This window comes from Staurois parvus, unplaced genomic scaffold, assembly GCF_062004578.1.
Source record: "Staurois parvus isolate SC_StPar_1 unplaced genomic scaffold, SC_StPar_1.0 ptg000064l, whole genome shotgun sequence".
NCBI lineage: Eukaryota > Metazoa > Chordata > Amphibia > Anura > Ranidae > Staurois > Staurois parvus.
This window is the reverse complement of record NW_028317860.1, coordinates 6167556-6190746: the sequence shown is the minus strand read 5'-3', so window position 1 is coordinate 6190746 and position 23191 is coordinate 6167556. Positions and strand designations below refer to the sequence as shown.

At 39.5% G+C, this 23191-nt stretch overlaps 1 protein-coding gene across 2 annotated transcripts in view; it reads left to right on the top strand.

The window, feature by feature from the left end:
• Positions 1–23191, top strand: part of VWA8 (von Willebrand factor A domain containing 8) — a 422826-nt gene that overhangs the window by 246292 nt on the left and 153343 nt on the right. For both annotated transcript variants that reach the window (XM_089668819.1, XM_089668820.1), the window contains exons 28-31: positions 8818–8926; positions 9425–9563; positions 15208–15410; positions 20762–20878. In XM_089668819.1, the coding sequence (XP_089524945.1) occupies positions 8818–8926; positions 9425–9563; positions 15208–15410; positions 20762–20878 (568 nt within the window). The remainder of the gene's footprint in view (positions 1–8817; positions 8927–9424; positions 9564–15207; positions 15411–20761; positions 20879–23191) is intronic.

The window sequence follows — 23191 nt, the reverse complement described above, 5'->3', positions numbered from 1 at the left end:
TATATTTAATGAAAGCAGATGCCCTGAGGAATAAAACAATGGCAGCTGCATTTTTTACAATGGATATTTGTGTGGCTATTTGTCAAATGCATATTTTCAGGAGAAATATAGTGCAAACACTCCTTTTTGGTAAAATATAAAAGATAGGGTTGCACTGAGTAAATAGATACCAAACATGTGAAGCCTTAATATTGTGTGCTCCCATTATATTGCAAAATAATGGTGGTACCCAAATTTCTCAATAGGTTATCATTTTAGAGTTGAAAGGATATATAATAGAGGGATAAAATATTATTATATCAATAATGATAAAAGGCATACAAGTGAGCGCTATGGGTGAGCTGCTGTAACACCGAAAGGCACCAACAACCTTCTGAGACCAACTGATATATTAAGTCATCAAAACAGTTCTCCTCCCTGTCGAAGATCCTAGGTAATCACCGGGCGCCAGCAAGTAATCCCCGACCAGGACACTGTGATTGACAGCCATCAATGGCGGTGCGCCCCCTACCCGGAAATGCGAAACCACATATATATATACGTGATTTTGCGCACCCATGCCGCCCTGTAGCAGTATTTCTGCTATAGGGCAGTCAGGGAGCTGCTAAAGTAATTATGCCAGTCTATACTGTCTTTAAGCAGAATACCGTGTATGAAACATTTGCTGATATATTTTTGTAGTACGTATATAATGATATGCCAGCTTTCTTTTCAGCAAGTCATCTGCCATTCTTGCCAACATGTGGTAGGGCTATTGGCACCTATATGTGTTTTTACATTTTAGGCTGCAAGTTTCAAAGGAATTCCATGCCTAGTAGGGAGGTTAAAAATAAACAGGTTAGCTCAGATTGTATATATAACATTTTTTTTCCATTCCTGGTAAGGTAGCATGCACTTCAGAAAGTCGGGTATCTTCAGTAAGACAATTTGAAACCAATCTCGTAATATGTCAGCTAAATGTGTATTTGAAGAAATGCCATTTTGTTGTTGAGCTGAGTGTATTACTTATAAATGGCCCCATAGCGTTTTTAAATGTTAATTTGGAATGAGCTATTCCCTTGTGTTTCCTGTGCTGTATTCTTCCAGAAAGGTCATCAAGTAATGAATGCAGTCATTTTAAAACTGCATGTCATACCTTTTGATATATAAATTCAGACTTACATTATTTGCAAGAACATATTTATAAATGTGCTGTTTGGATTATAGGAGTGGCAGCGTAAGAAGGCAAAAGGAAACATCAACTACTATTTTTTTTATGCTTGAAAATTGTAAAACTACAACTTCGAATCTCTGTAAATGCATCTTAAAGTGTATCTCTAGGCAAAACTTCTTTTTTTTTTGGATAGCGTAGGGAAGGGTTAGATTCGCTGTCAAGTTTGTATTTTGTCTGTATTCCTACTAGGGAGATGAATTTCTATGTTTGTTCTACAAAGAAAATGAAAGAAATACAAAATTTTAGAGTTGTCTCCAGAACAAGAAGTAAAGGGAAATATTCCAATATGGAAAACTGAGAAGGGGATTTCCCTTGCTTTGGGAGATTTTCTCTAGCTTTCTGTTGTTTCTCTGGGTAGTGAATGTACATTTCTCCACTAGTGCACAAACATTAAAAAGTAGCCTGGCAGGAGTTTTACCCCTTTCCTACCCTATCTACAACTAAAATGTTTTGAGAAAATATGCACTTTAAATTATATAGCTGTGAATATGATATATTTATGCTATGATCACAGAGGATTTAATACATATCAGGATCTAAAACCATTCCAATTTGGGGAAGGTTTATTGGTTTGTTTGAAACAATACAGTATATACCTTTTAACACAAAAGTGGCACTGACCTTAAATGTGTTTTGTTTTCTCGGGGTATTATCCTCACACATATTTAATCACTTAACATTCTTCAAGTTTCTGTGGATTGTTGCAGTTGAAAGTCAGAATGTAGGGGGTAGAGAAGGTTGTGATCAGTGAGATAGCAGTTTCTAGGAGTTTGGAGGTAAACAGAAGCAAAAGGGATGGCTCTTAGGGCCTGTCACAGAAACCACTGTGACTTTGCCTCTTGGAGGGGCCTGAGGACCAGCCTCATTCCCACCGACTATGGACCCAGTACTAAGGAGACCCCCCTCTTGGGGTTACAATGCACCTTTTCCCCAAGAGGGTTATGTCACTTCCCTGGGTACCTGGCTGGCCGTGAATTATACCAGCTGCCCTTTCCATGCAATGTGGGCTGGAGGCACTGTTTCTGTTGAATTCCAACATATATGGGGTTAAAAAAAACTTTATTTTCTGTTACAGGTTTCCTGGTATCAACTATTGTTTGCTGTAATTGGGTTTATGTGATAAGCTCTCACCTCCAGAGTCCACACTGCTAGTTGCCAGGAAGGAATCCATTGTTTTCTTGTATTTGTTTATTTTTGTAATGTAATTTTTTCCTGAGACTTGTAATGTGGGCCATATCTGTCTCGGGAAGATTTTTGTGTATAAATGCTGTGCTGTTTGTTAATAAAATCAGTTTTTGTTTTACTCCAATATTGGTTCTGTCTGATGTTTGGGGTAAATTTGCTATATTCTGGTTCCAGAATGGTGGAAGCTGTAGTCTGGTCGAGATACCCAGTTGGGGAGGCAGGCAATCCATCACAGGTCCATTTCACACTCTGCTTCCTTCACTCCACTCCGTTCAGCAGGGGATCCATGAGCAGACTAGTACTTCATCCATGAGCACTCTATTCAGCAGATCTCCTGCTGAATCAGAGCTGAATGGAACAGATGTCAGTTGTTTTTTACATCCATACCCATTCAGTTTTTGTCTGCATTTACACAGTGGAAAGGTAGCTCTATGGGTGGCCAAACATAGACCTGTGTCTGTTTACTTCAGTCTACCTCAGATCTTTCACATTTAGGTCTGGAAAAATGGAAAAGGACTCATTTGTTTTGCATTTTTTTTCCGAACCTGGACAGACTCAGAGGTAGGCAGTTGTAAGTGGACACAAGTCTGTTTACATTAGCCTGCTGATAGAGCTGTGTGGAGCTTTTAGTCAGGTCTGCCTGAAAAATTGAGAGGTTAAGTATAGACCAGTGCATGTTTTAGGGGGAGGAGGGAAGATTCTGGTAGAGAGGGAGAGATTGAAGACGTGAATAGATGAGTGTATAATATATAAGGGGATGACCAAAGTAGTTGTAAGGAAATGGGTCCAGGAGGAAGTCAATGAGGTGGTCGCCAGAGAAATGTTTAGCAGCCTTCTTTGTAGTGACTGGATGAAAAGGGGAAAGTATTGAATATGCTGGTAAACATGGTTTGTTAATTGGGGTGTGGGGGGGGATACTGTAACTGGACATTGGATAGAGCTTCACAAATTTCACCTATCATTTTTTTCTAAATCATTAGCATTGTCCTGGGCAATGCATGAGCTAGAAGGTGGAGGACAAAGTAAAGAGTTAAAAGTTTTCTGACAGAACAGAGGGAAGAATTCTATTGTTGGAGCTTTATACAGTATAACGTTTTGCAGGATACTAGTTTTACACTACACTGGCTCAAGAGTGCTGCTCTGTTATTTTAGACTTGTGGTATCATCTGTTTGCCAGGGTTTTAGCGGTTGGGGTCTAATTTTTTGTGTAGTAAGGGAAGCAATTGCACCAAGGGAGGAAGAGGATGTGCTGTTGTAGACAGATGTTGCCAGGTCAGGACAACATGGGTGAAATTTTGTTGTAGGGTTAGTCAGTAGCAGACTAGAAAAGGGTTGGCAAAAGGTTTCTACAGGTAACTGTTTGCTGGTTGGAAGGATAGAAAATTGAAGACAGGGCGAGTGTGTGAAACTAATTAGTTTGTGATCAAAGAGATGAAAAAGGGGTAATGGAGAGGTGTAGAGTGCAGCGGCTGGATAATTCAATGTCAATGGTGTTACCATCAGAGTGTGTGGAAGTGTGTACCCGTTGTGTTAGGTCAAAAGATGACGTTAGGTTGAAAAAATTAGAAGAAGCCAGGGTGATAGCATTAGAAGGGATGATGAAGCCACAAGAATGACAGTGGGTATATCAGGGAAGAGAAAGTAGGGTAGCCAGGCAGGGAAATTGTCAAGGAAGTGTGATATCTGTCTAGGAAGCTGATAATTCACAGCAACTCTCAGAAAAACTGGTGAAAAGCTATGAGAATCCAGAGAGTTTCAAAAGAGGAGAGGAATGGAGAGAGAGGTGTAAGAAGAACTTAAAAAGTGGGTTCTTAAGGTAGGAAGTATTAGGAATTTAAAGTGCACAGTAAGCAAAAGTCCTTTGTTGTTTTTTTTTTTTTAATGAATATAGAGGTTAGAACCCTTGATGGATTTGTATTGCTATCTTTGTCCCACTGGAGAGAGTCATCCTCTTTTAACTGTCCTGGTGACTACTGTCACTCTGGCAGAAAATTATAGGAACACAGCATTTTACAGCTGTCTCCAGAACAAGAATTTTCCGATGGGAACACCCAGCTGTTCCTGCAACAGCTCAGATGATCTCCCAACACTTTTCCTCTCACTTCCTGTTATGTCTCTGGGACACCTTCCCAATGGAACATAGACATGCAGAATGTAAAATTGCATTTCACTCAATGTGCATTGTGTTGAACTATTTGCAGCTACAGAGTCATGGGGGGCACATTAAATAATTATGGTCACACACAGTCAAATTGGTATTTGCCAGATCAACAGTATATATCAATAGCTGTATATTGGGCATCTACCTGAGTGGATGATTTTTAAAATATTGTCTACTTACTTGGTATTTAGACTACATAGCTTTGGTAAGATGATTTGACATATGCAAGCTTGACTGCGTGCAGGTAAGATATACAGTTTATAGACCAGAGATCCATATTATAAGTTTAAAATACTATAACACCTCATAATGGATATTTATTTTACATTCTTAGTTTGAATAATGCTGGACTGGCACTTTAATATGTGCAGCTGTTCTTATAAATCTCCGATATTAGATCATTTTTTAAAGCACACATTCTGTGGAGAAAAGGAAATATTCTGTTTGAGAATAAATCTTATCTGGAAAAAATGTGAGTCGCATCTTCCAGATCTAGTCATGACATACCAGTCCAGGTCTAATATTAGTATGTGATTTTTTTTTTATGCATTGTAATTGTTCTCTTCTACAGAAACCCCTTTGAGCTCTAGAGGAGCAATCGTATTGTTCATTCTACAAACTAATATAAACCAGGTTCAATCATGTTGTGTCAGGAAGTGAACTTTAATTTAAAAAGACTGAAATGTTCAGCCCTTTCATGCATGAGGCTGTTCTGTACAAGAGAGACAGATGCTATCTGCATAAAAGGATACAAAACTGCAGAAAATGATTTAAACATTATAGTTATTTGTGGTGCAGAAAATATCCAGTAGGTTGACAATTTATTATTGTAAATAAATATATGTTCATATATACTGTATATACACACACACATACTGTATCTTTACAACAGTTGCAGCAAAACAGTAAAAAAAAAAAGACAAACATAATCTGTAAAAAACTATAAATCAAAGATCTAGACAGAGTAAAAATTAATCTTAAAGCACAGCTCCAACCAAAACAGGCTTGCTTCACAGTGACCATTAGTTCCTCTAGATAACCTCACAGGAAAGGCAAACTGTACATTGCAGTCTCCTTAGATACCTCTGCAGACAAGACTCAAGGCACAGTGCAGTAACCAGTGTCTCCTTAGATACCTCTGCAGACAATGTTCAGTACACAGTGCAGTAAGCAGTAGCTCCTTAAATACCTCTGCAGACAAGGCTCAGTACACAGTGCAGGGACAATTGTCTGCATAGATACCCTTGCAGATAAGGTTCAATGCACAGTGCAGTGACCAGTGTCTCCTTAGATACCTACCTCTGCAGACAATGTTCAGTACAGTGCAGTAACCATTAGCTCCTTAGATAACTGTAGACAAGGCTCAGTGCACAGTGCAGTGACCATTGTCTCCTTAGATATATCTGCAGACAAGGCACAGTGCAGTGACCATTGTCTCCTTAGATACAGTACCTCTGCAGACAAGGCACAGTGCAGTGACCATTGTCTCCTTAGATACAGTACCTCTGCAGACAAGGCACAGTGCAGTGACCATTGTCTCCTTAGATACAGTACCTCTGCAGACAAGGCACAGTGCAGTGACCATTGTCTCCTTAGATACCTCTGCAGACAAGGCACAGTGCAGTGACCATTGTCTCCTTAGATACCTCTGCAGACAAGACACAGTGCAGTGACCATTGGCTCCTTGGATATTCTTACAAGCAAGGCTTACTGCACGGTGCAGTAATCAGTGAATGATTTGATCATGATTATCATGGATTAATTGCACAGTGTGGTGACCATTGGCTCATTGGATACCTGTATAGTCAAGGGTCATTGCAAAGCATGTGACCAATGGCTCATTATATACCCTCACGGACAAGACTCACGGCACAGTACTGTAAGGGGACACACAGGTGAAACTCGAAAAATTAGAATATCGTGCAAAAGTTCATTTATTTCAGTAATGCAACTTAAAAGGTGAAACTAATATATGAGATAGACTCATTACATGCAAAGCAAGATAGTTCAAGCCGTGATTTGTCATAATTGTGATGATTATGGCTTACAGCTCACGAAAACCCCAAATCCACAATGTCAGAAAATTTGAATATTACATGCAATCAATAAAACAAGAATTGTACATAGAACAATATCAGACCTCTGAAAAGTATAATCATGCATATGTACTCAGTACTTGGTTTGGGCCCCTTTTGCAGCAATTACTGTCTCAATGCAGCATGGCATGGAAGCTATCAGTCTGTGGCACTGCTGAGGTATTATGGAAGACCAGGATGCTTCAATAGTGGCCTTCACCTCTTCTGCATTGTTCGGTCTCATGTCTCTCATCTTTCTCTTGGCAATGCCCCATAGATTCTCTATGGCGTTCAGGTCAGACGAGTTTGCTGGCCAATCAAGCACAGTAATCCTACGGTCATTGAACCAGGTTTTGTTGCTTTTGGCAGTGTGGGCAGGTGCCAAGTCCTGCTGGAAAATGAAGTCAGTATCCCCATAAAGCTTGTCTGCGGAAGGAAGCATGAAGTGCTCCAAAATCTCCTGGTAGACGGCTGCCTTGACCCTGAACTTAATGAAGCACAGTGGACCAACACCAGCAGATGACATGGCTCCCCAAATCAACACAGACTGTGGAAACTTCACACTGGACTTCAAGCATCTTGCAGTGTGTGCCTCTCCATTCTTCCTCCATACTCTGGGTCCTTGGTTTCCAAATGAGATGCAAAAGTTGCCCTCATCAGAAAAGAGGACTTTGGACCACTGAGCAACAGACCAGGTCTGTTTTTCTTTAGCCCAGGTAAGACGCTTCTGACTTTGTTGTTCAGGAGCGGCTTGACATTTGAATATGACATTTGAAGCCCATCTCCAGGATCCGTCTGTGTGTGGTGGCTCTTGATGCACTGACTCCAGCCTCGGTCCACTCCTTGTGAAAGTCCCCAACACTTTTGAATGGCCTTTTCCTGACAATCCTCTCCAGGCTGCGGTCATCCCTGCTGCTTGTGCACCTTTTTCTTCCCCATTTTTCCCTTTAACATAACTTTCTATTACTGTGCTTTGATACAGCACTTTGGGAACATCCAACTTCTTTTGCAATTACCTTTTGAGGCTTTCCCTCCTTATGGAGGGTGTCAGTGATGGTTTTCTGCACAACTGTCAGGTCAGCAGTCTTTTCCATGATTGTGATTCCTACTGAACCAGACTGAGAGACCATTTAAAGGCTCAGGAACCCTTTGCAGGTGTTATGGCTTAATTAGCTGATTAGAGTAGGACACCTTGAGCCTAGAATATTACACCTTTTCACAATATTCTAATTTTCTGTGATTGTGGATTTGGGGTTTTCATGAGCTGTAAGCCATAATCATCACAATTATGACAAATCACGGCTTGAACTATCTTGCTTTGCATGTAATGAGTCTATCTCATATATTAGTTTCACCTTTTAAGTTGCATTACTGAAATAAATTAACTTTTGCACGATATTCTAATTTTTCGAGTTTCACCTGTATATTAAATGTGTGCAGGCCAAAAATCGGGCAGTTTTTGCATTTTGTGTTTTTCTTTCCAAAGCTGGGTTATTTTTTCGTAAATGTGGTTATATTTCTTAGATGCATGTTTTTTAATGTTTTGCAAGGCAAACAATTAGCCAAATATAGTATTTAAATAAATCTCAGAAACTGACTGGCTTTCAGCCTGCTGGTAACTTGTGTTTAGTGTATACAGTAGCATCGTGAAGCCATTAGTTTCCAAAGCTTTCATTGTATGTACTACACTAGTTCACTTTGTGCTGTGCATATGGGGGCTTTTTTCAGCAGTGGCATTTGCCCTTTGGCATTACATTAACTGATCTGGAAAACTGGATTTTGAACCCTTGAAGCATGAAAGTGTGGAAAAATATGCATTTTCAAGCCTGGGCTTGAAGACGGGTGTTAGACTAATAAGATCATTTACTCTCCTATTATGTTTCATTTTTTCTACTACCACATAGGAAGCTTTTATTGCATTAATGTGTAATGAACCCATACAGTTTAACATTATGATATTGTGTGTATTCAAACCTAGACAACATAGTGAGGTTACAAGAGAGTGGATGATTAAGATTGTTACTAAGCAGCATAGCTTTTTTTATATATATAATGAACTCCTATTTAAAGAATGACTTACAATATTTTTATTTTTTGTTTTTTAAAGATATGTTAAAACAATTTTATGACATATTCTTATCCCCCTCCCATCTATATAATATATTAATTTCTGCATCCTATAGGCTGCCGCTTCCTGATGTTAGCTTTGTTGGCCACTGGACAATAACGCAAACTGGAAATGCCCGTCGCAAGCTTTTGTGTCCAACAGAAACACATCAGATCAATATAAAGGTTGTTTATTTTCATTTGTCATGGTTAATAGCTACCACAATAACATTAAAACCTGCAGTTATAGTGCAGCTGTGCAGCAGATGTTGTACCGATCACCTTTCAATGGTCTTTCTTTAGCAAGATCCTAGGTAGTCAAAAGCTACTGCTGAGTTTACATATGGTGAATATACTATGGATGATTGGTGACTGGTGGCCAAAGGCTCTGCTGGATTTGTTTTGGGCCATACTTATTGCTTAGAGAGCACATTCCAATATCCTTCAAGTTTATTACGTAGGAATAATATATGTGTCAAAAATATATTGAAACATGATATATATTTAACTATTTTCTCATACAAAGTCATAAAAGATTTACTGAATATAGAGTAGTGTCTTTTCCTGTATTTTTTCTGAGCTGTTTCTGTAGTTGAGATGGGAATTGTATTATTGCTGTTATTGCATGTTATAGTTTAATGTAATAAATACAGAATTGTCAGTTTTATCTTTGTCCCAAAATAGGGCCCAGTATACATCAGTGTACAGGGATTTGCACTGGAACGTACGGAGTCTCGGTCCCTGAGCTTCACAGAAGAAATGGCTCACTGGCGTATTCCACTCAGTGAAGTGAATATTGTGTGTGATATCATTGTTTCCTCAGGTGTGTTTTTGCAATTCCTTTAAAAATCCTAAATCTACATGACTGACAATGTCTATTTTATATAAACCTCCAAAAAGCACTGTAATTTATTAATTATTCATTTGGATAATTGGGTTAATCTGGTCACTGTCAGTAGCACACGATTCTGCTTTTATAAAATCTCAGATTTAATACCTTTTGCAAACAACAGGCACAAACATATGCATGTGCAAAATGTTTTGAAATGTAAGAGGAATAATTTATGCTGATACACCTGGCCCTCAATCCCTTCTAGCCAAATTTCTTTGATGATGTTCTTTAAATATTGTCATGATCTCAAAAATACATAGTGAAGCTTTTAGCAAGGTTTAGTCCCTCTGCTGGTTGTGTTTGAAGTGACCTACTGTATGCATCAGTGCTTTATGTGGGAAGTATGCAGACTCCCAACGCAAGTCACACTATGCAACCAGAGGACGAGGTATACTTTAATTTAAATATACTGCACCTGATCCCAGAAGTCTGTGTGTTACTTATTCCTGACTCCTGAACTCTGTACATTACTTACTTCTGACTCCTGAAGTCTGTGCATTACTTAATCCTGACCCCTTAAATTCTTTGTGTTACTTAAACCTGACCCCGGGACTCTGTGCATTACTTAATCCTGACCCCTTATATTCTTTGTGTTACTTAAATCTGACCCCGAAACTCTGTGCATTACTTAATCCTGACCCCTTAAATTCTTTGTGTTACTTAAACCTGACCCCGGGACTCTGTGCATTACTTTGAGAACATTATGCATTACTTAATCCCGACCTTTGCACTCTGTACATTAATTAATCTTAACCCCTGTATTCTCTGCATTAAATGATCCTGACCACTGCATTTGTACTTAACTTAATCCTTCCTCTAAACTCTTTGTGTTACTTAATCCTATCTCCTAAACTGTTTATTAGTGTTGGATTTATAAGGGGGCAAAAGGGGCAACACCCCTGGGCCCCCTGACTTAAGAGGCCTCCCTCTTAACAAATTACATAACATAACAAAAATAAATATAAATAAAATATATAATACTAAAAAATCACTGGCGTTTGTTAAATGTAGCTTGGGAAGTAATATTTTGCCGGCCATCATCTGTAACAGTTTTTACTCTGGATTGATATATTGTATATTTTTAAAAACTAATTTTGGTAGCTTAAGCGAACCACACATAGAGCACTTACACTCTTAAGGAAGGTTGCTTATGACTGCACGCATGACCTCAGAATGGCTTTGTGTCCTTAATTTTAAAAATGTGTGACTGTCATTGAGAATATAAACCAACTCTGTATGAGGGGCCTCCCAAACCTGAAGTGCCCCAGGCCCTCAAAGTCTACATATGGCCCTTGCACTCTGGCTGTTAACTTACCCCTGACATCTGAACTTCCTGCATTATTTAATCCTGACCCCTAAACTCTGTATTACGTAATCCTTTCCAGTGAACTCTATGCATTACTTACTGATTCATTAACACTGTGCGTTACTTATTCCTGACCTCTGCACTCTCTGCATTACTTACTCACGACTGCTGAACTCTGTATGTTACTTAATCCTGACTGCTGCACTCTGCACATTACCTAATCTTGACCCCTGTTACTTACTCATGACTGCTATACTCTGTGCATTACTGAATACTGATCCCTACAATCTGTTTTGCACTCTTGACCCATATCAGGGGTCATTTAACCATACCCCTTTAAGCCCTGATACTGTTAATGCAATTAAGCCTCACACATAATTCACCATCATTCTTCTTTGTATGGTGTGCAAGGTATTTTGTCTTTATACCTTTAATGTCTGCCTCTTGTTTCACAAGTGTGTGGCCAATTATTTCCAGGAGTGGAAAAAATGGGGGCATGATTTTCTTATTGTGGGTGTGATTTTATGGGCACGGTCAGTTGGTCATTTTTAAAATATGGTAACTTTAGGTTATCTGGACTTTCAGGAGAAAACATTTGCAGCATAGTTATATAGTCAGGTTGAAAAAAGACACATCTACAAAAATTTCATCTAGTTCAACCACAGTTGACCTAGGTAATCCAGAGGAAGGTGATAAAACCCTTGAAAATGCATCACCCAATTTGCTTTAGCAGAGGAAAAATAAATCTCTTCTACCAGAAGGCAGTTATACATTCCTTGGATCAACAATTCCTGGTGCGTTTGCCTATTAGTGTTAATATCCAGTTATTTTTTTGTTCATTTAGGAATGCATCCAGCTATTTTTTTAAAACCATGTACTGAGCTGGCCAAAACCAGTTCTTAAGGAAGCCTATTCCACATTTTCAGAGCTCCTACTAGCCTTTCCACACTGCATGTGGATGTTAAATCTCTTTTCCTCCGAGCGTAAAGAGTGCCCCTTTTTCCTTTGTGATCATTTTAAAGTGACTAACTCTGCATCAAGTTCACTATATGGACCACCTACAGTTGCGTTCAAAATAATAGCAGTGTGTTGAAAAAGTGAATAAAGCTTAAAATCCTTCTAATAGCTTTTATTTCCATACACACAAATGCATTGGGAACACTACACATTCTATTCCAAATCAAAACATGAAGAAAAATATATCAAAATTTGTGTTGTTCCTCTAAAAAAAAATTGAAGAAAAGTGAATATTAGACTGTTCAAAATAATAGCAGTGTTTGTATTCGTCTTTACAAACTCAAACATTCACTATATAAACTGAAAAATGTTTGAAGATTTTGCTTTCCTTTGAATCACTTAATGAATATTTAGTTGTATAAGCACTGTTTCTGAGAACTGCTGTACATCTGTGTTGCATGGAGTCAACCAACTTCTGTCACCTGTGAACAGGTATTCCAGCCCAGGATGATTGGACTACATTCCACAGTTCTCTATTTCTTGGTTTTGCCTCAGAAACTGCATTTTTGATGTCACCCCACAAGTTTTCTATTGGATTAAGATCCGGGGATTGGGCTGGCCACTCCATAATGTCAATCTTGTTGGTCTGGAAGCAAGATGTTGCACGTTTACTGGTGTGTTTGGGGTCGTTGTCTTGTTGGAACACCCATTTCAAGGGCATTTCCTCTTCAGCATAAGGCAGCATGACCTCTTCAAGTATTCTGATGTATTCAAACTGATCCATGATCCCTGGTGTGCGATAAATAGGCCCAACACCGTAGTATGAGAAACATCCCCATATTGTGATGCTTGCGCAACCATGCTTCACTGTCTTCACAGTGTACTGTGGTTTGAATTCAGTGTTTGGGGGTCGTCTAACAAACTGTCTCCGGCCACTAGACCCAAAAAGAACAATCCACAAAATGTTGCGCCATTTCTCTTTAGGCCAGTCAATGTGCTCTTTGGCAAATTCTAACCTCTTCAGCACATGTGTTTTTTTCAACAGTGGGACTTTGCGGGGGCTTCTTGCAGATAGCTTGGCTTCACATAGGCATCTTCTAATTGTAACAGTACTCACAGGTAACTTTAGACCTTCTTTGATCTTCCTGGAACTGATTGTTGGCTGAGTCCTTGCCATTTTGGCTATTCTTCTATCCATTTTAATGGTAGTTTTTTGCTTTCTTCCACGTCTTTCAGGTTTTGGTTCCTATTTTAAAGCATTTGCGATCATTTTAGCTGAGCAGCCTATCATTTTCTGCACTTCTTTATATGTTTTCCCCTCTCCAATCAACTTTTTAATCAAGGTACGCTGTTCTTCTGAACAATGTCTGGAACGACCCATTTTCCTCAGAATTTCAGAGAGAAATGCACTGTAACCAGCATGTACAACATTTGCTGCCTTCCTTCCTTAAATAAGGGCAATAATTGCCACCTGTTTTTCAAAGAATGAATGACCTCACTAATAGAACTCTACACTGGTATTATTTTGAACATGCCCCTTTCAATTAGTGATTCAATTACACAGAATCAGCAGCATGCATGTCATGACTGTTGGGTCTGTTGGATTTCTATTACTCTACTACACCTGCTAGTAAATTATTTGCCATGTGGAAATATCATTTCTACGAAAAACAGTGATTGATCAGGTTAGTGATGTCTGACTGCTATTATTTTGAACACAACTGTATGTATTTACACATGGTGATCATATCCCCCCATAATTGCCTTTTCTCAAGAGAGAATACATTCAGTTCAGCTAATCTTTCCTCATAGCTGAGCTCCTCCATGCCTCCTATCAGTTAGGTTGCCCTTCTCTGCACTTTTTCCAGTTCCTCAATTTTTTGTAAACTGGTGCCCAAAACAAAATTAAGGATTTGTACAGGGGCAATATTATGTCTCTCTCTCTCTCTCTCTCTCTCTCTGCAATACACACCTCTTTTAAGAAAGGATTTTGCTTGCTTTGGAAACCGTAGCTTGGCATTGCATGCTATTATCAAGTCTATGATCTACCAGAACACCCAGATCTTTCTCCACCATTGATTCCCCCAGTTGTTCTTCACCTAGAATATATGATACATTATTGCTTTTAGCCCCTAAGTACATAACTTTACATTTATCAACATTTAATCTCATTTGCTACATAGTTTCCCAATTAAACAGTACATTAAGCTCTGCTTGTAAGTTGGTGACATCCTGTAAGGACGTTATTCTACTACATAGCTTAGTGTCATCTGCAAACAGTGAAATGGTACTTTTAATCCCAAACTCTGTCATTTTTAAATGGGTTAAAAAGTAAGGATCCCAACACTGAACTTTGGGGTACACAGCTAATAAACTTAGACCATTCAGAATATGAATCATTAATCACTACAACATGAATACGGTCTTATAGCCAGTTTTTTATCCATTCACAAACTGAATTTTCAAAGCCTATAGACTTTAAATGACACATTATCCATATGTGGGGAACTGTGTCAAACGCTTTTGCAAAATCCAAGTATATTATATCCACATCTACTCCCTTTGCAATATTTTTTGTAGCACAGTACAGATCATACTTGATTTGCTGCTTCCCTGGCTTTAGCATCCAGGGAATGACAGCTCTGAATATGGAAACACTCAGAGCTGAGCACTTCTGGCATCATTTACTCGCAGAGTAGATTAAGGGACGTCTCCCGCTTGCTATCCTGAGACAGTTTGTTTTGATCTTGGCCTCCCAGGAGGAGGGGATATCTGGTGGGGAGTCCCCACACCACCCGCACTGTAAAAGTGATCGAGTGGCTATAGAGCTACTCGGATCACTTTTACATGACAGCCGGGGGCAGACTGATTGATACGGTTTCAAGCTTATGGCTGCTACTGCAGTCATGAGCTTGTTTTAAAGGTTTCACTTACTTCTCTGGCATGCTAAGTAAAAAAGAAAAAGTAGTTAAAGCAGAGAATGGATGGAAATAAAGAAATCAGTGCCTCTCCAAGATCTGTGTATATGTTTTCAGTTCTCAGTAACCAAGGTTCCGACTTCAAAAGAGCTTGTCCCTGGTCCACTCAGCACAGAAAACACGCACTTCAAAAGGCAACGCGAGTGTACACAAGGTCTTAATCTACTCCCTGCTTTAATTTTTTAAACTGAACCTAGACTAGTTACTACAAATGTGTTTATTTTGCCTGCTTTTAGTCCAGCTCTTTTAAACTGTTATTTTTCTAAGTTTGAAACTTTTGCACATTATTGAATTAAAGGTTCATGTTAATGTACATATTACACATCTCTTTTAGATACTAGTGGTGATAGCACTGTCCATGTGGCTACATGTAATCCAGTGACCTTGTATTTTATGAAAACTCAGGAGGATAAAGGATACTATGTGGAGTTGTATGACATATTTCCTAGAACTGTGGGAAGTGTGTGGCAGCCTTCTGTAACTGTGGCACCTCTAGGCCATCCTCTAAGTGGACAGGTTATTCTACATGAAGAGCAGGTAGGTTTATTTCATTTTCATCTGCTGCGTACAGAAATACAGTGGGATAAAATGTCAGCTATTCATTGATCATTATGCTGAGCTAGTATGCGGAAATGCATCAATGTTTCTGAGTATCAAGTTGGACCTGTTAAGTTCGCACTTGTGAAGCTTCTGGTGTTACCTCATTGCATGACAATGGACCTACTCTTTGTGTAGTGCATTGCAGTGCCATTAATTGTAAATGGGACCTAATGCTGTATACCAGGGGTCTCTAAAATTTACAAAGGGCCAGTTTACTATCCTTCAGAATTTGGTGGGGCTGGACTGTGGCCAGTGTGGTCAGTAACAGTGCCACATTTTTGGTGTCAGAGAGAGGAATAGTACCCCAATATTGGTGTCAGTGGAATGGTGTCCCAACATTAGTGTCAGTAGGAGAAATAGTGCCCCATTGTTTGTGTCAATGGGAGGAATAGTTCCCCAATGCCCGGATAAAGTCAAGCAAAGGGCCACATCTGGCCCCCGGGCCACAGTTTGGAGACCATTGCTCTATACATTGGAGGGACATGTACAAGGCACTGCAGCACACCAAAATGCATCTACTGTGTGTTGTCATGTGCTGTTTGGTTAACAGCAATGGATGAAAGATTTCTTTCATACATTGCAGTACATTGGCTGTCTGTTCTTAATGAATAGGCTGCCTTAACATAACGTGCATTAACACATGTGCGTTAATACACTCCAATGGACTGCTAAAGTGCAAATCCAGCTGTAGAGAGTTTGATTAAGCAATCACGCTGTGTTAATTTTTAGGAATTGTTCCAAGCAATTAATTAAGCAAATTGCTGTAAGTAAATATTAGATTTTTCCAATATCATTAGGAAATAAGGATTGCAGAATAGTTGGAGTGGAACTAGCAGGTGGTTCAAACTTAACATACAAATTACACTGAAACATGGTAATAGCAAAAGTACTGTAATAGCATCAAGCTGCCAAAGCGACCTGTGGGGAATATATTCTGCTTCTGTTGATAATCAGAGGAGAAGGCTCCAAAAGCTGATACTGCAGAAGTAGGGCTTTTTTTTTCAGTTAAAGTATTATAGGTGAAGTTGAACAAAGCAAAGAAGTGAATTAGGGGAATAGTCTGGGAAAGTAGAGCGAGGCTAGGTAGGAAGAAAAGAAAGGAGGAGGAATCAGAAGAAAAGTGAAATTCCACTCCAGGTTTCAGCCTCCCAAGTTAGCTCCGTAGAGCTCTTCTTTGAAACAAGTGCAAAGGGTTATGTAATAAAAGGATAGAGAAGTATTCAGCCTTTTGTGCTGGATGATTGAAACGCTGCCACATAATCAGAGAAAACGTTTTATTGTGTCCAAAAGAACCAGATTTTTGTTAAAATTTGAATTTAATCTCTTAAGGTGTAAAATCCTCCGTAAGAATGATGGCATTCAGTTTGGAGTACCATTGGCTCAATGTGGACAGGTTGTTTTTTTTCCAATTGCATGGGATACATGCCTTAGCTGCATTTAGGGCCAGTTCACACCAGAATGTTTTGTGGGAAACCCATGTTCCATGCGCCTTTCCCGCACTGCGATCAAAGCAATCAGTTGCTCGCTGCAGCAGAAGTCAGTATTAAGTTAATAACACCCGAACACATGTTACAAATGCAGTGCGTTTGCCTGCACTGGATCACATGGTACAGATTTACAATGTAATCCAGTTGCAGTGAGTTTCCAAAAGTAGTGCAGGCACCACGTTTGGCACGGTGCAGTGTGATCTCAGCCCATTCAAAACAAATGGGCTGAAATTTCACCGCTCAGAATTACATGTGAATTGCACAAGAACGCACAGTGTGTTCCTGTGCAATTCCAGGTGTGAACCGGCCCTCAGGAGATGGGTTGATAATGATTTTTTTTTTGTATGCAAATATAGCTGCCCTCACATGTATGTTATGTATTAATAGCTATAAGCAGAAATGTATTTAACATTATATCATACATAATCTCAAAATCTTTTATTTTCTATTTACTTGCAAACTCTTAGGCGATAGAAGTATGAATTTGCTGAGATGCTTGAGAATTGTTTGTATGCACAAGTAGGGTTAGAGTAAGCACAGTAACCATATAGTCAAATGCAAATGCTAGTCTGCTGCTTACCTTTAAGAATTCTGGAAGAAGGGAGATAACGATGTGTAAACGTTATTTCTGACAAGTCATTTCTGGCATGTTTGGAAATGGAGTCATCTCTCCTCAGCCAGAAAACAGGGTATTTCAGCTTTATAATCTGTGTATGCAGAGGATTGCAGGGATGTAAAGAACTCTGAAAATGAAGGTATGTTTCCAGAAAATTTGCTAGCAACTTCAGTACCCCCTCAGCAATAGCCACTCTTCAACTCCCAAACCACATGCTAGCTTTGTAACAACCTTGCCTTAAGGAGTGAAGACCCTTGCCCTAGAACGTATTTTAATTTCAGGGGAGAGAGGCAGCTCTGCAAGAGGAATAAACTGCTTCTTGGACTAGAATGGGCTGTCACGACATGTTTTCTCATGATTGGGCATAAGAATCTGAATATCTACAGAGCAGTCATTTAACGTGTCCAGCACACCATTACTAAGCTACATCTGGTCTACTTTCCAAAAGGGGGTCATTTGGGATTTTTCGCAACATCCTGACATTTTTTATTTTATGTGTTTTATAATAAATAGTTGGGGTTTTTTTTTCTAAATTTAGTAAAAATTAAAATGGTGATTAAATATCTTGAAAAGAAAGCTCTATCTGTGTCAAAAAATGTATAAAAAATGTATTTAGGTACAGTGTTGCATGACGGAGTATCCTTATAATTAAGGGGGTGAAACATGCTGATACTGAGATGGTTAACCTGAATAGTAAACACTCCCATTAAGATCTGTGTTTAATATTTCCAAACAGAAGCTGAAGTGTGCTCTAAAGGCTTAAGAAAGTTGAATGAAGCCTGATGAAAAGTTTGGAAAAATGTTTTGAAAGATCAGTAGAGGCTCTTTCACACATGTTCAGATTGCTCTTCAGAGAGCACTTGACAAAGGATGAGGAGGCATTGTATCCCCTCTTCACCGCCTATTTAACTCTTTGAACTCAGCACTAGCGCACCGCCACCCTGTGCACTGCACACAGTTGCAGGGCGGTTGCAGAGTGTCCCCATGCACTTGAATGAATTTGGCAACAGTAGCACAAGTCAAAAGCAACAGGTGTCAAAGCGATGCAACTGTGGCTTGTGTACACCCCCAGCTGCTGCCTCTGCAGCAAAAAGGGGGTAGCAGTTGGGGGCGGTAAAAGCACAGCTCAAATGCACAGTTTTACCTCCTCCCTTCCGCTAGTGTGAAGGAAACATAATAGCTTACTGTGCACGCCTGTCATATACAAGCTGAAGCCCGTGTAAACTAAACCTACTGTTCAGCTACAGAGCTCTATAGTATTGTCAGACTAGTCAGTCTCATAAAGCTAAATAAGGGGCAATAACAATCATCCATAATCAAGCTTTCCCAATTTACAAAAAAAAAAAAGGAAGGAAAGTTAAGATTATTGCATAATCCCAGTTCACTACATTGAAATCAGGCATAATTTGGCATGTTTATATGCTTGAATTTGTTCTATACTGTAGTTATTACAAAATTGCTTAACCATCTGCTTTTTTTTTTTGGTTGCTCTATAATGTGGCCTTTACCATTGGAATTAAATATGTGGAATTGAAAACATGGGAATTGCATACATCATTTTAATAGCAGCTTTTACCATGATATTTCCAGTAACATCTGAATATCATTTGACGTGGAAGTGTTTTTAAGTTGGCAGTAGGTTACTATGCCCCCAGCAAACATTGGGGGCTATTTACTAAAACTGCATGGTGCAAAATCTGGTGCAGCTCTGCATAGAAAACCAATCAGCTTCCAAGTTTTATTGTCAAAGCTTAATTGAACAAGATGAAGTTAGAAGCAGATTGGCTATCATGCACAGCTACACCAGTTTTAGTAAATATCCCTCAGTGTGTGCTGATACCCTAAAGTTATGCTTTTAATGGACTAGAATGGGTTGCCTGTGTTTCATCTGGCTGCGATCTCTAATTATAACTACTCAGTCTTTACACTGTCAAATATCAAAATTATACTCTCCAGCATTATAAAGTTCAAGTTTACATCTGGGAGTGTAAGTAAGGGAGCTGCCTCTATTGGTTTGGTTTAAAAGGTTCTAATTCTGAGGTTCTGCCTTTCAGTGGCTTAGAACAAGCATACTGTATAGTCAGTAAAGTCTAATGTGTGTGCCTTGCATACTTATTTTAGGTTAGTCACTTATTAAAGCCAAGATCAGGATGATAACCCTGAGTTAAAAACAAGCAATCAATAGCTCCTATATGTCTGTCTTTGCAGGCTCTCTTTAATGGAAACCTTTGCAAAGATAGTATAGAGACTGCCATTGTTTACTTACCCTTCTGAAATACTACGGGCATGGTTGACATGCTGATCCATTGGCTTACATGCTTCCTGAGTCACTTACTTGAAATCAATATACAGAATTTGAGTTTCTAAGTTATTGTCTCTTAAATTGTAAGCTCCAAGGAGCAGGGTCCTCCTAACCCTCTTGTATTGAACTGTATTGTTGCTGTATTGTCTCCCGTTATATTGTAAAGCGCTGAGCAAACTGTTGGCGCTATATAAATCCTGTATAATAATAATAATTGTCAAACAGTGTTGAAGCCAAAGATGGCCAAATAGCTAGCTTTGTAAGAAGGGGTTAAGCATTGATAGCCCCTGTATTGCTATCAGTGCAGTTTTCCTTTAAAGCCTATCTCCATCTGTTGGTCAGTCTCCACAGTGCTCTCATGTTGACCTTACTGCTGAGACTCGTTTTCTGCATCATTGCAGGATCCAACCACTGGACAGCTGATAGGAAGTCACTGCCTCTGTGATGTGGACACACTGGATAAAATAGTACTAAAGTATGCAGTTTATTCAAAAGTATCTATACTAAGCACTACACCCCTTCCAGATAACATCACCAGATCCTGACCACATTTCCCCACTGTAGTCAAGTCAATAAGCGTAGTCAAGCCTGTGATTGAATAGTGAAGGAGCAGTGCCTCACTGTTGAGGTCGTCTCTGTGCTCCTTCTCTCAGTTAGCAGCTCCATTTGCTAGAGTAACAACACTGGATTAAATAAAGGGTTATATCTGCCTACATTTATGGTCTGAGGAAAGTACATGTATCTGTTAACAGAGAGTAGTATACTGTAGCCTGTAGTGAAGTCTTTCTTACAGTTCTCTACCAGTAGCTGTGTGGTGTAGTAAAAAGAGAGAACTAATTTGATTTTTTCTTTACCCCTTTTCTGTGAATTATTTATATTTTAGAGCAATGTCATTCTTCTGCTGGACACTAGCACGGGGGCACTTCATCGAGTCTTACTTTCAGAAGAGGACACAAAACCTACAAGAAAATCATCCTGGTGGGGTAGTAAGGAAGCACAGGTAGCCTTTTCTGTCTTTGTTTTTGCATCTGCAATATTATACCAATAGTAAACCTGCAAGAGTAAACCAGGTAGATTTTGGAATAACCCTGTTGTCTCCTTGCTACATTTCACAACTTACCAGTACCAAGAAGTTCCTCATGGCCACCAATCATTTAACCCTGCCATAGAAATTTCAGCATGATTAGGGATGCAGGAAGCATAGAGAGTGGAAGTTAAAGGGTACATTATGCAAAGCCATACATTTTTTCAGATTTGGATCAAATAGGGGATGGTTGAGCCCCCTATCCTTTTTTTTTTAATTATTATTTCTTTCTGTCTGTCTTCCACCCAGAATATTTTAATTCACTGTTCCAGAGACATGACAGGAAGTAAGAGAAAATCACTCCAAGGCTTACTTGTGACTCAGTCATGAGACAGTCATGAGACAGTCATGAGTAAGCACTGAGATGGCTGACTTCTCCTTCAGCCCATACAGTGTCTTGCTTTTACTATTGAAGATAGTCCTTATAACAATATATGAAATAATGAAAAAACTAGGAGTGGCGTTTTCTAGGTGCATATATTACACGCCAACAAAAAAATGAGTTAAAATATTCAGCAGCATCTTTACTATTTACTGCAAGAAGACTTTCTAGTTTCTTTGCCCATCTTTCCAGCACATCAGAATTTTTGCACTGTGCTGTGGAGTCCCCTGCACTACAAATTTTTGGCCTTTCATCTGCACATGGAGTATTCCCCATGGCGCTTGTACCAGAGTTAGCCCTGCTGTGCTTTCATGGCATCCCTATTGTGGGATACTTAGATGGCCTCCTATTAAGGGAACAGTTGGCAAAGGTTCTATTGGGCAACCTGGCTTTTTTTGTTTTGTCATTACAGCAGAGTAGATGAATTCTAAACTTTCAAAAATCGCTGGAACCCACTCATCATTTGGAGTATCTTGGTCTAGTCACAGTACATACCAGAGTGTTTTTTCCCACAGGAGAAACTTCAGATTTGAACTCTCCAGTCCAGGATTCGCCTGACTCCCTGCTTTTGCATGAGAGTCTTGCGTCTGTTGCTAGCCTCCTTCAAGGCAGTCCCGTTAGCCCAGTTTCATTTCAGGCCTCTACAATGCAACATTCTGTCATCACAGGAAAAGTCATTCCAGTCCCTGGACAACCCAATTTGTTTGGCACGTAGGACCAGGTTGTCCCTTACTTTGTGGCTCAGGTATCTGGTTCTGGATTCTTTCTCTTCCCTACAAAGGATGCCAGGTTATTGGGCTGGGGACTTTGTTGGTGCACAGGGTTTGCATGGAATTGGTCCTGGTTTCGAAGTTCAAGAACAACAGGTTTTTTGCAGGTGCAGTGATCGTCTAGTAAATTCAGAAATATACAGTTTTAAACATAATACATCAGTGATGGACAAAATATAAAAAATGCACAGTGCCAAACTCAAATATACAATTTTAAAAAAGAGCCTTGTGCTTCACAAATTAATCACTCTCCCTATTTGTCCAATTTCAATGTAAGTGTTTTGTGCTCTGTGCTGCACAAAAACCACAGTTCACTGCAATTGTGCTTAGCAAACTTCTGTGATCCTCTTCATCTAGTGACATTCAGTCACCAATTTGTGAATCCACCTCCACCCAATGATATATTTGAGAGAGAGTAAAAAAGTACATGGTACAACAGGCACATGTCAGAAATATGAAATGTTGGGTTTACATATTCTTTGATTCTTCTTTGTGTTAATGGGCATGTGTATATGCAAGTGGATCACTGAAATCTACTGCACGTCTGCCCTAATAAATGCTGACAGACTATAAATTGATCTAATGATCTGTGAAAGTAAATTGATCATGCTTTTAGAAGAATAATCTTCGCTTTTGATTATTTGTAGCACTATGCCCACACGGAAGAAAAAATATATTTTAAAAATATTCTTCCCAAATATATTGCTATATATTTGAAATGCTACAATTTTGGCCATATTCAAAATATTTCAAACTACATTTCTATACCCGGAGCTCCGCCGCAGTGCCCAACACTGTTAGGGCCTGCCGCGGCCTACAGCGATTAAGCCCGGGCCCCGGATCCATACGGCCATACAGCCGCCTGCCAGTCTACTGCCACCCGTATAGCAGCAACCGCACCTGTACCTGGAGGAGGGGAGCTGCGTTACCTAGTCCCCCCTCCGAGACAACTTTAGCAATCGGCCTGGCAGGGCCTGCTGTGGCCTACCACAGCACATTCCCCCTGAAGCCCAAGCAACACTGAGCCTGCAACCTACCACAGCACACTCCACCTGAAGTCTAAGTAGCTACGAGCCT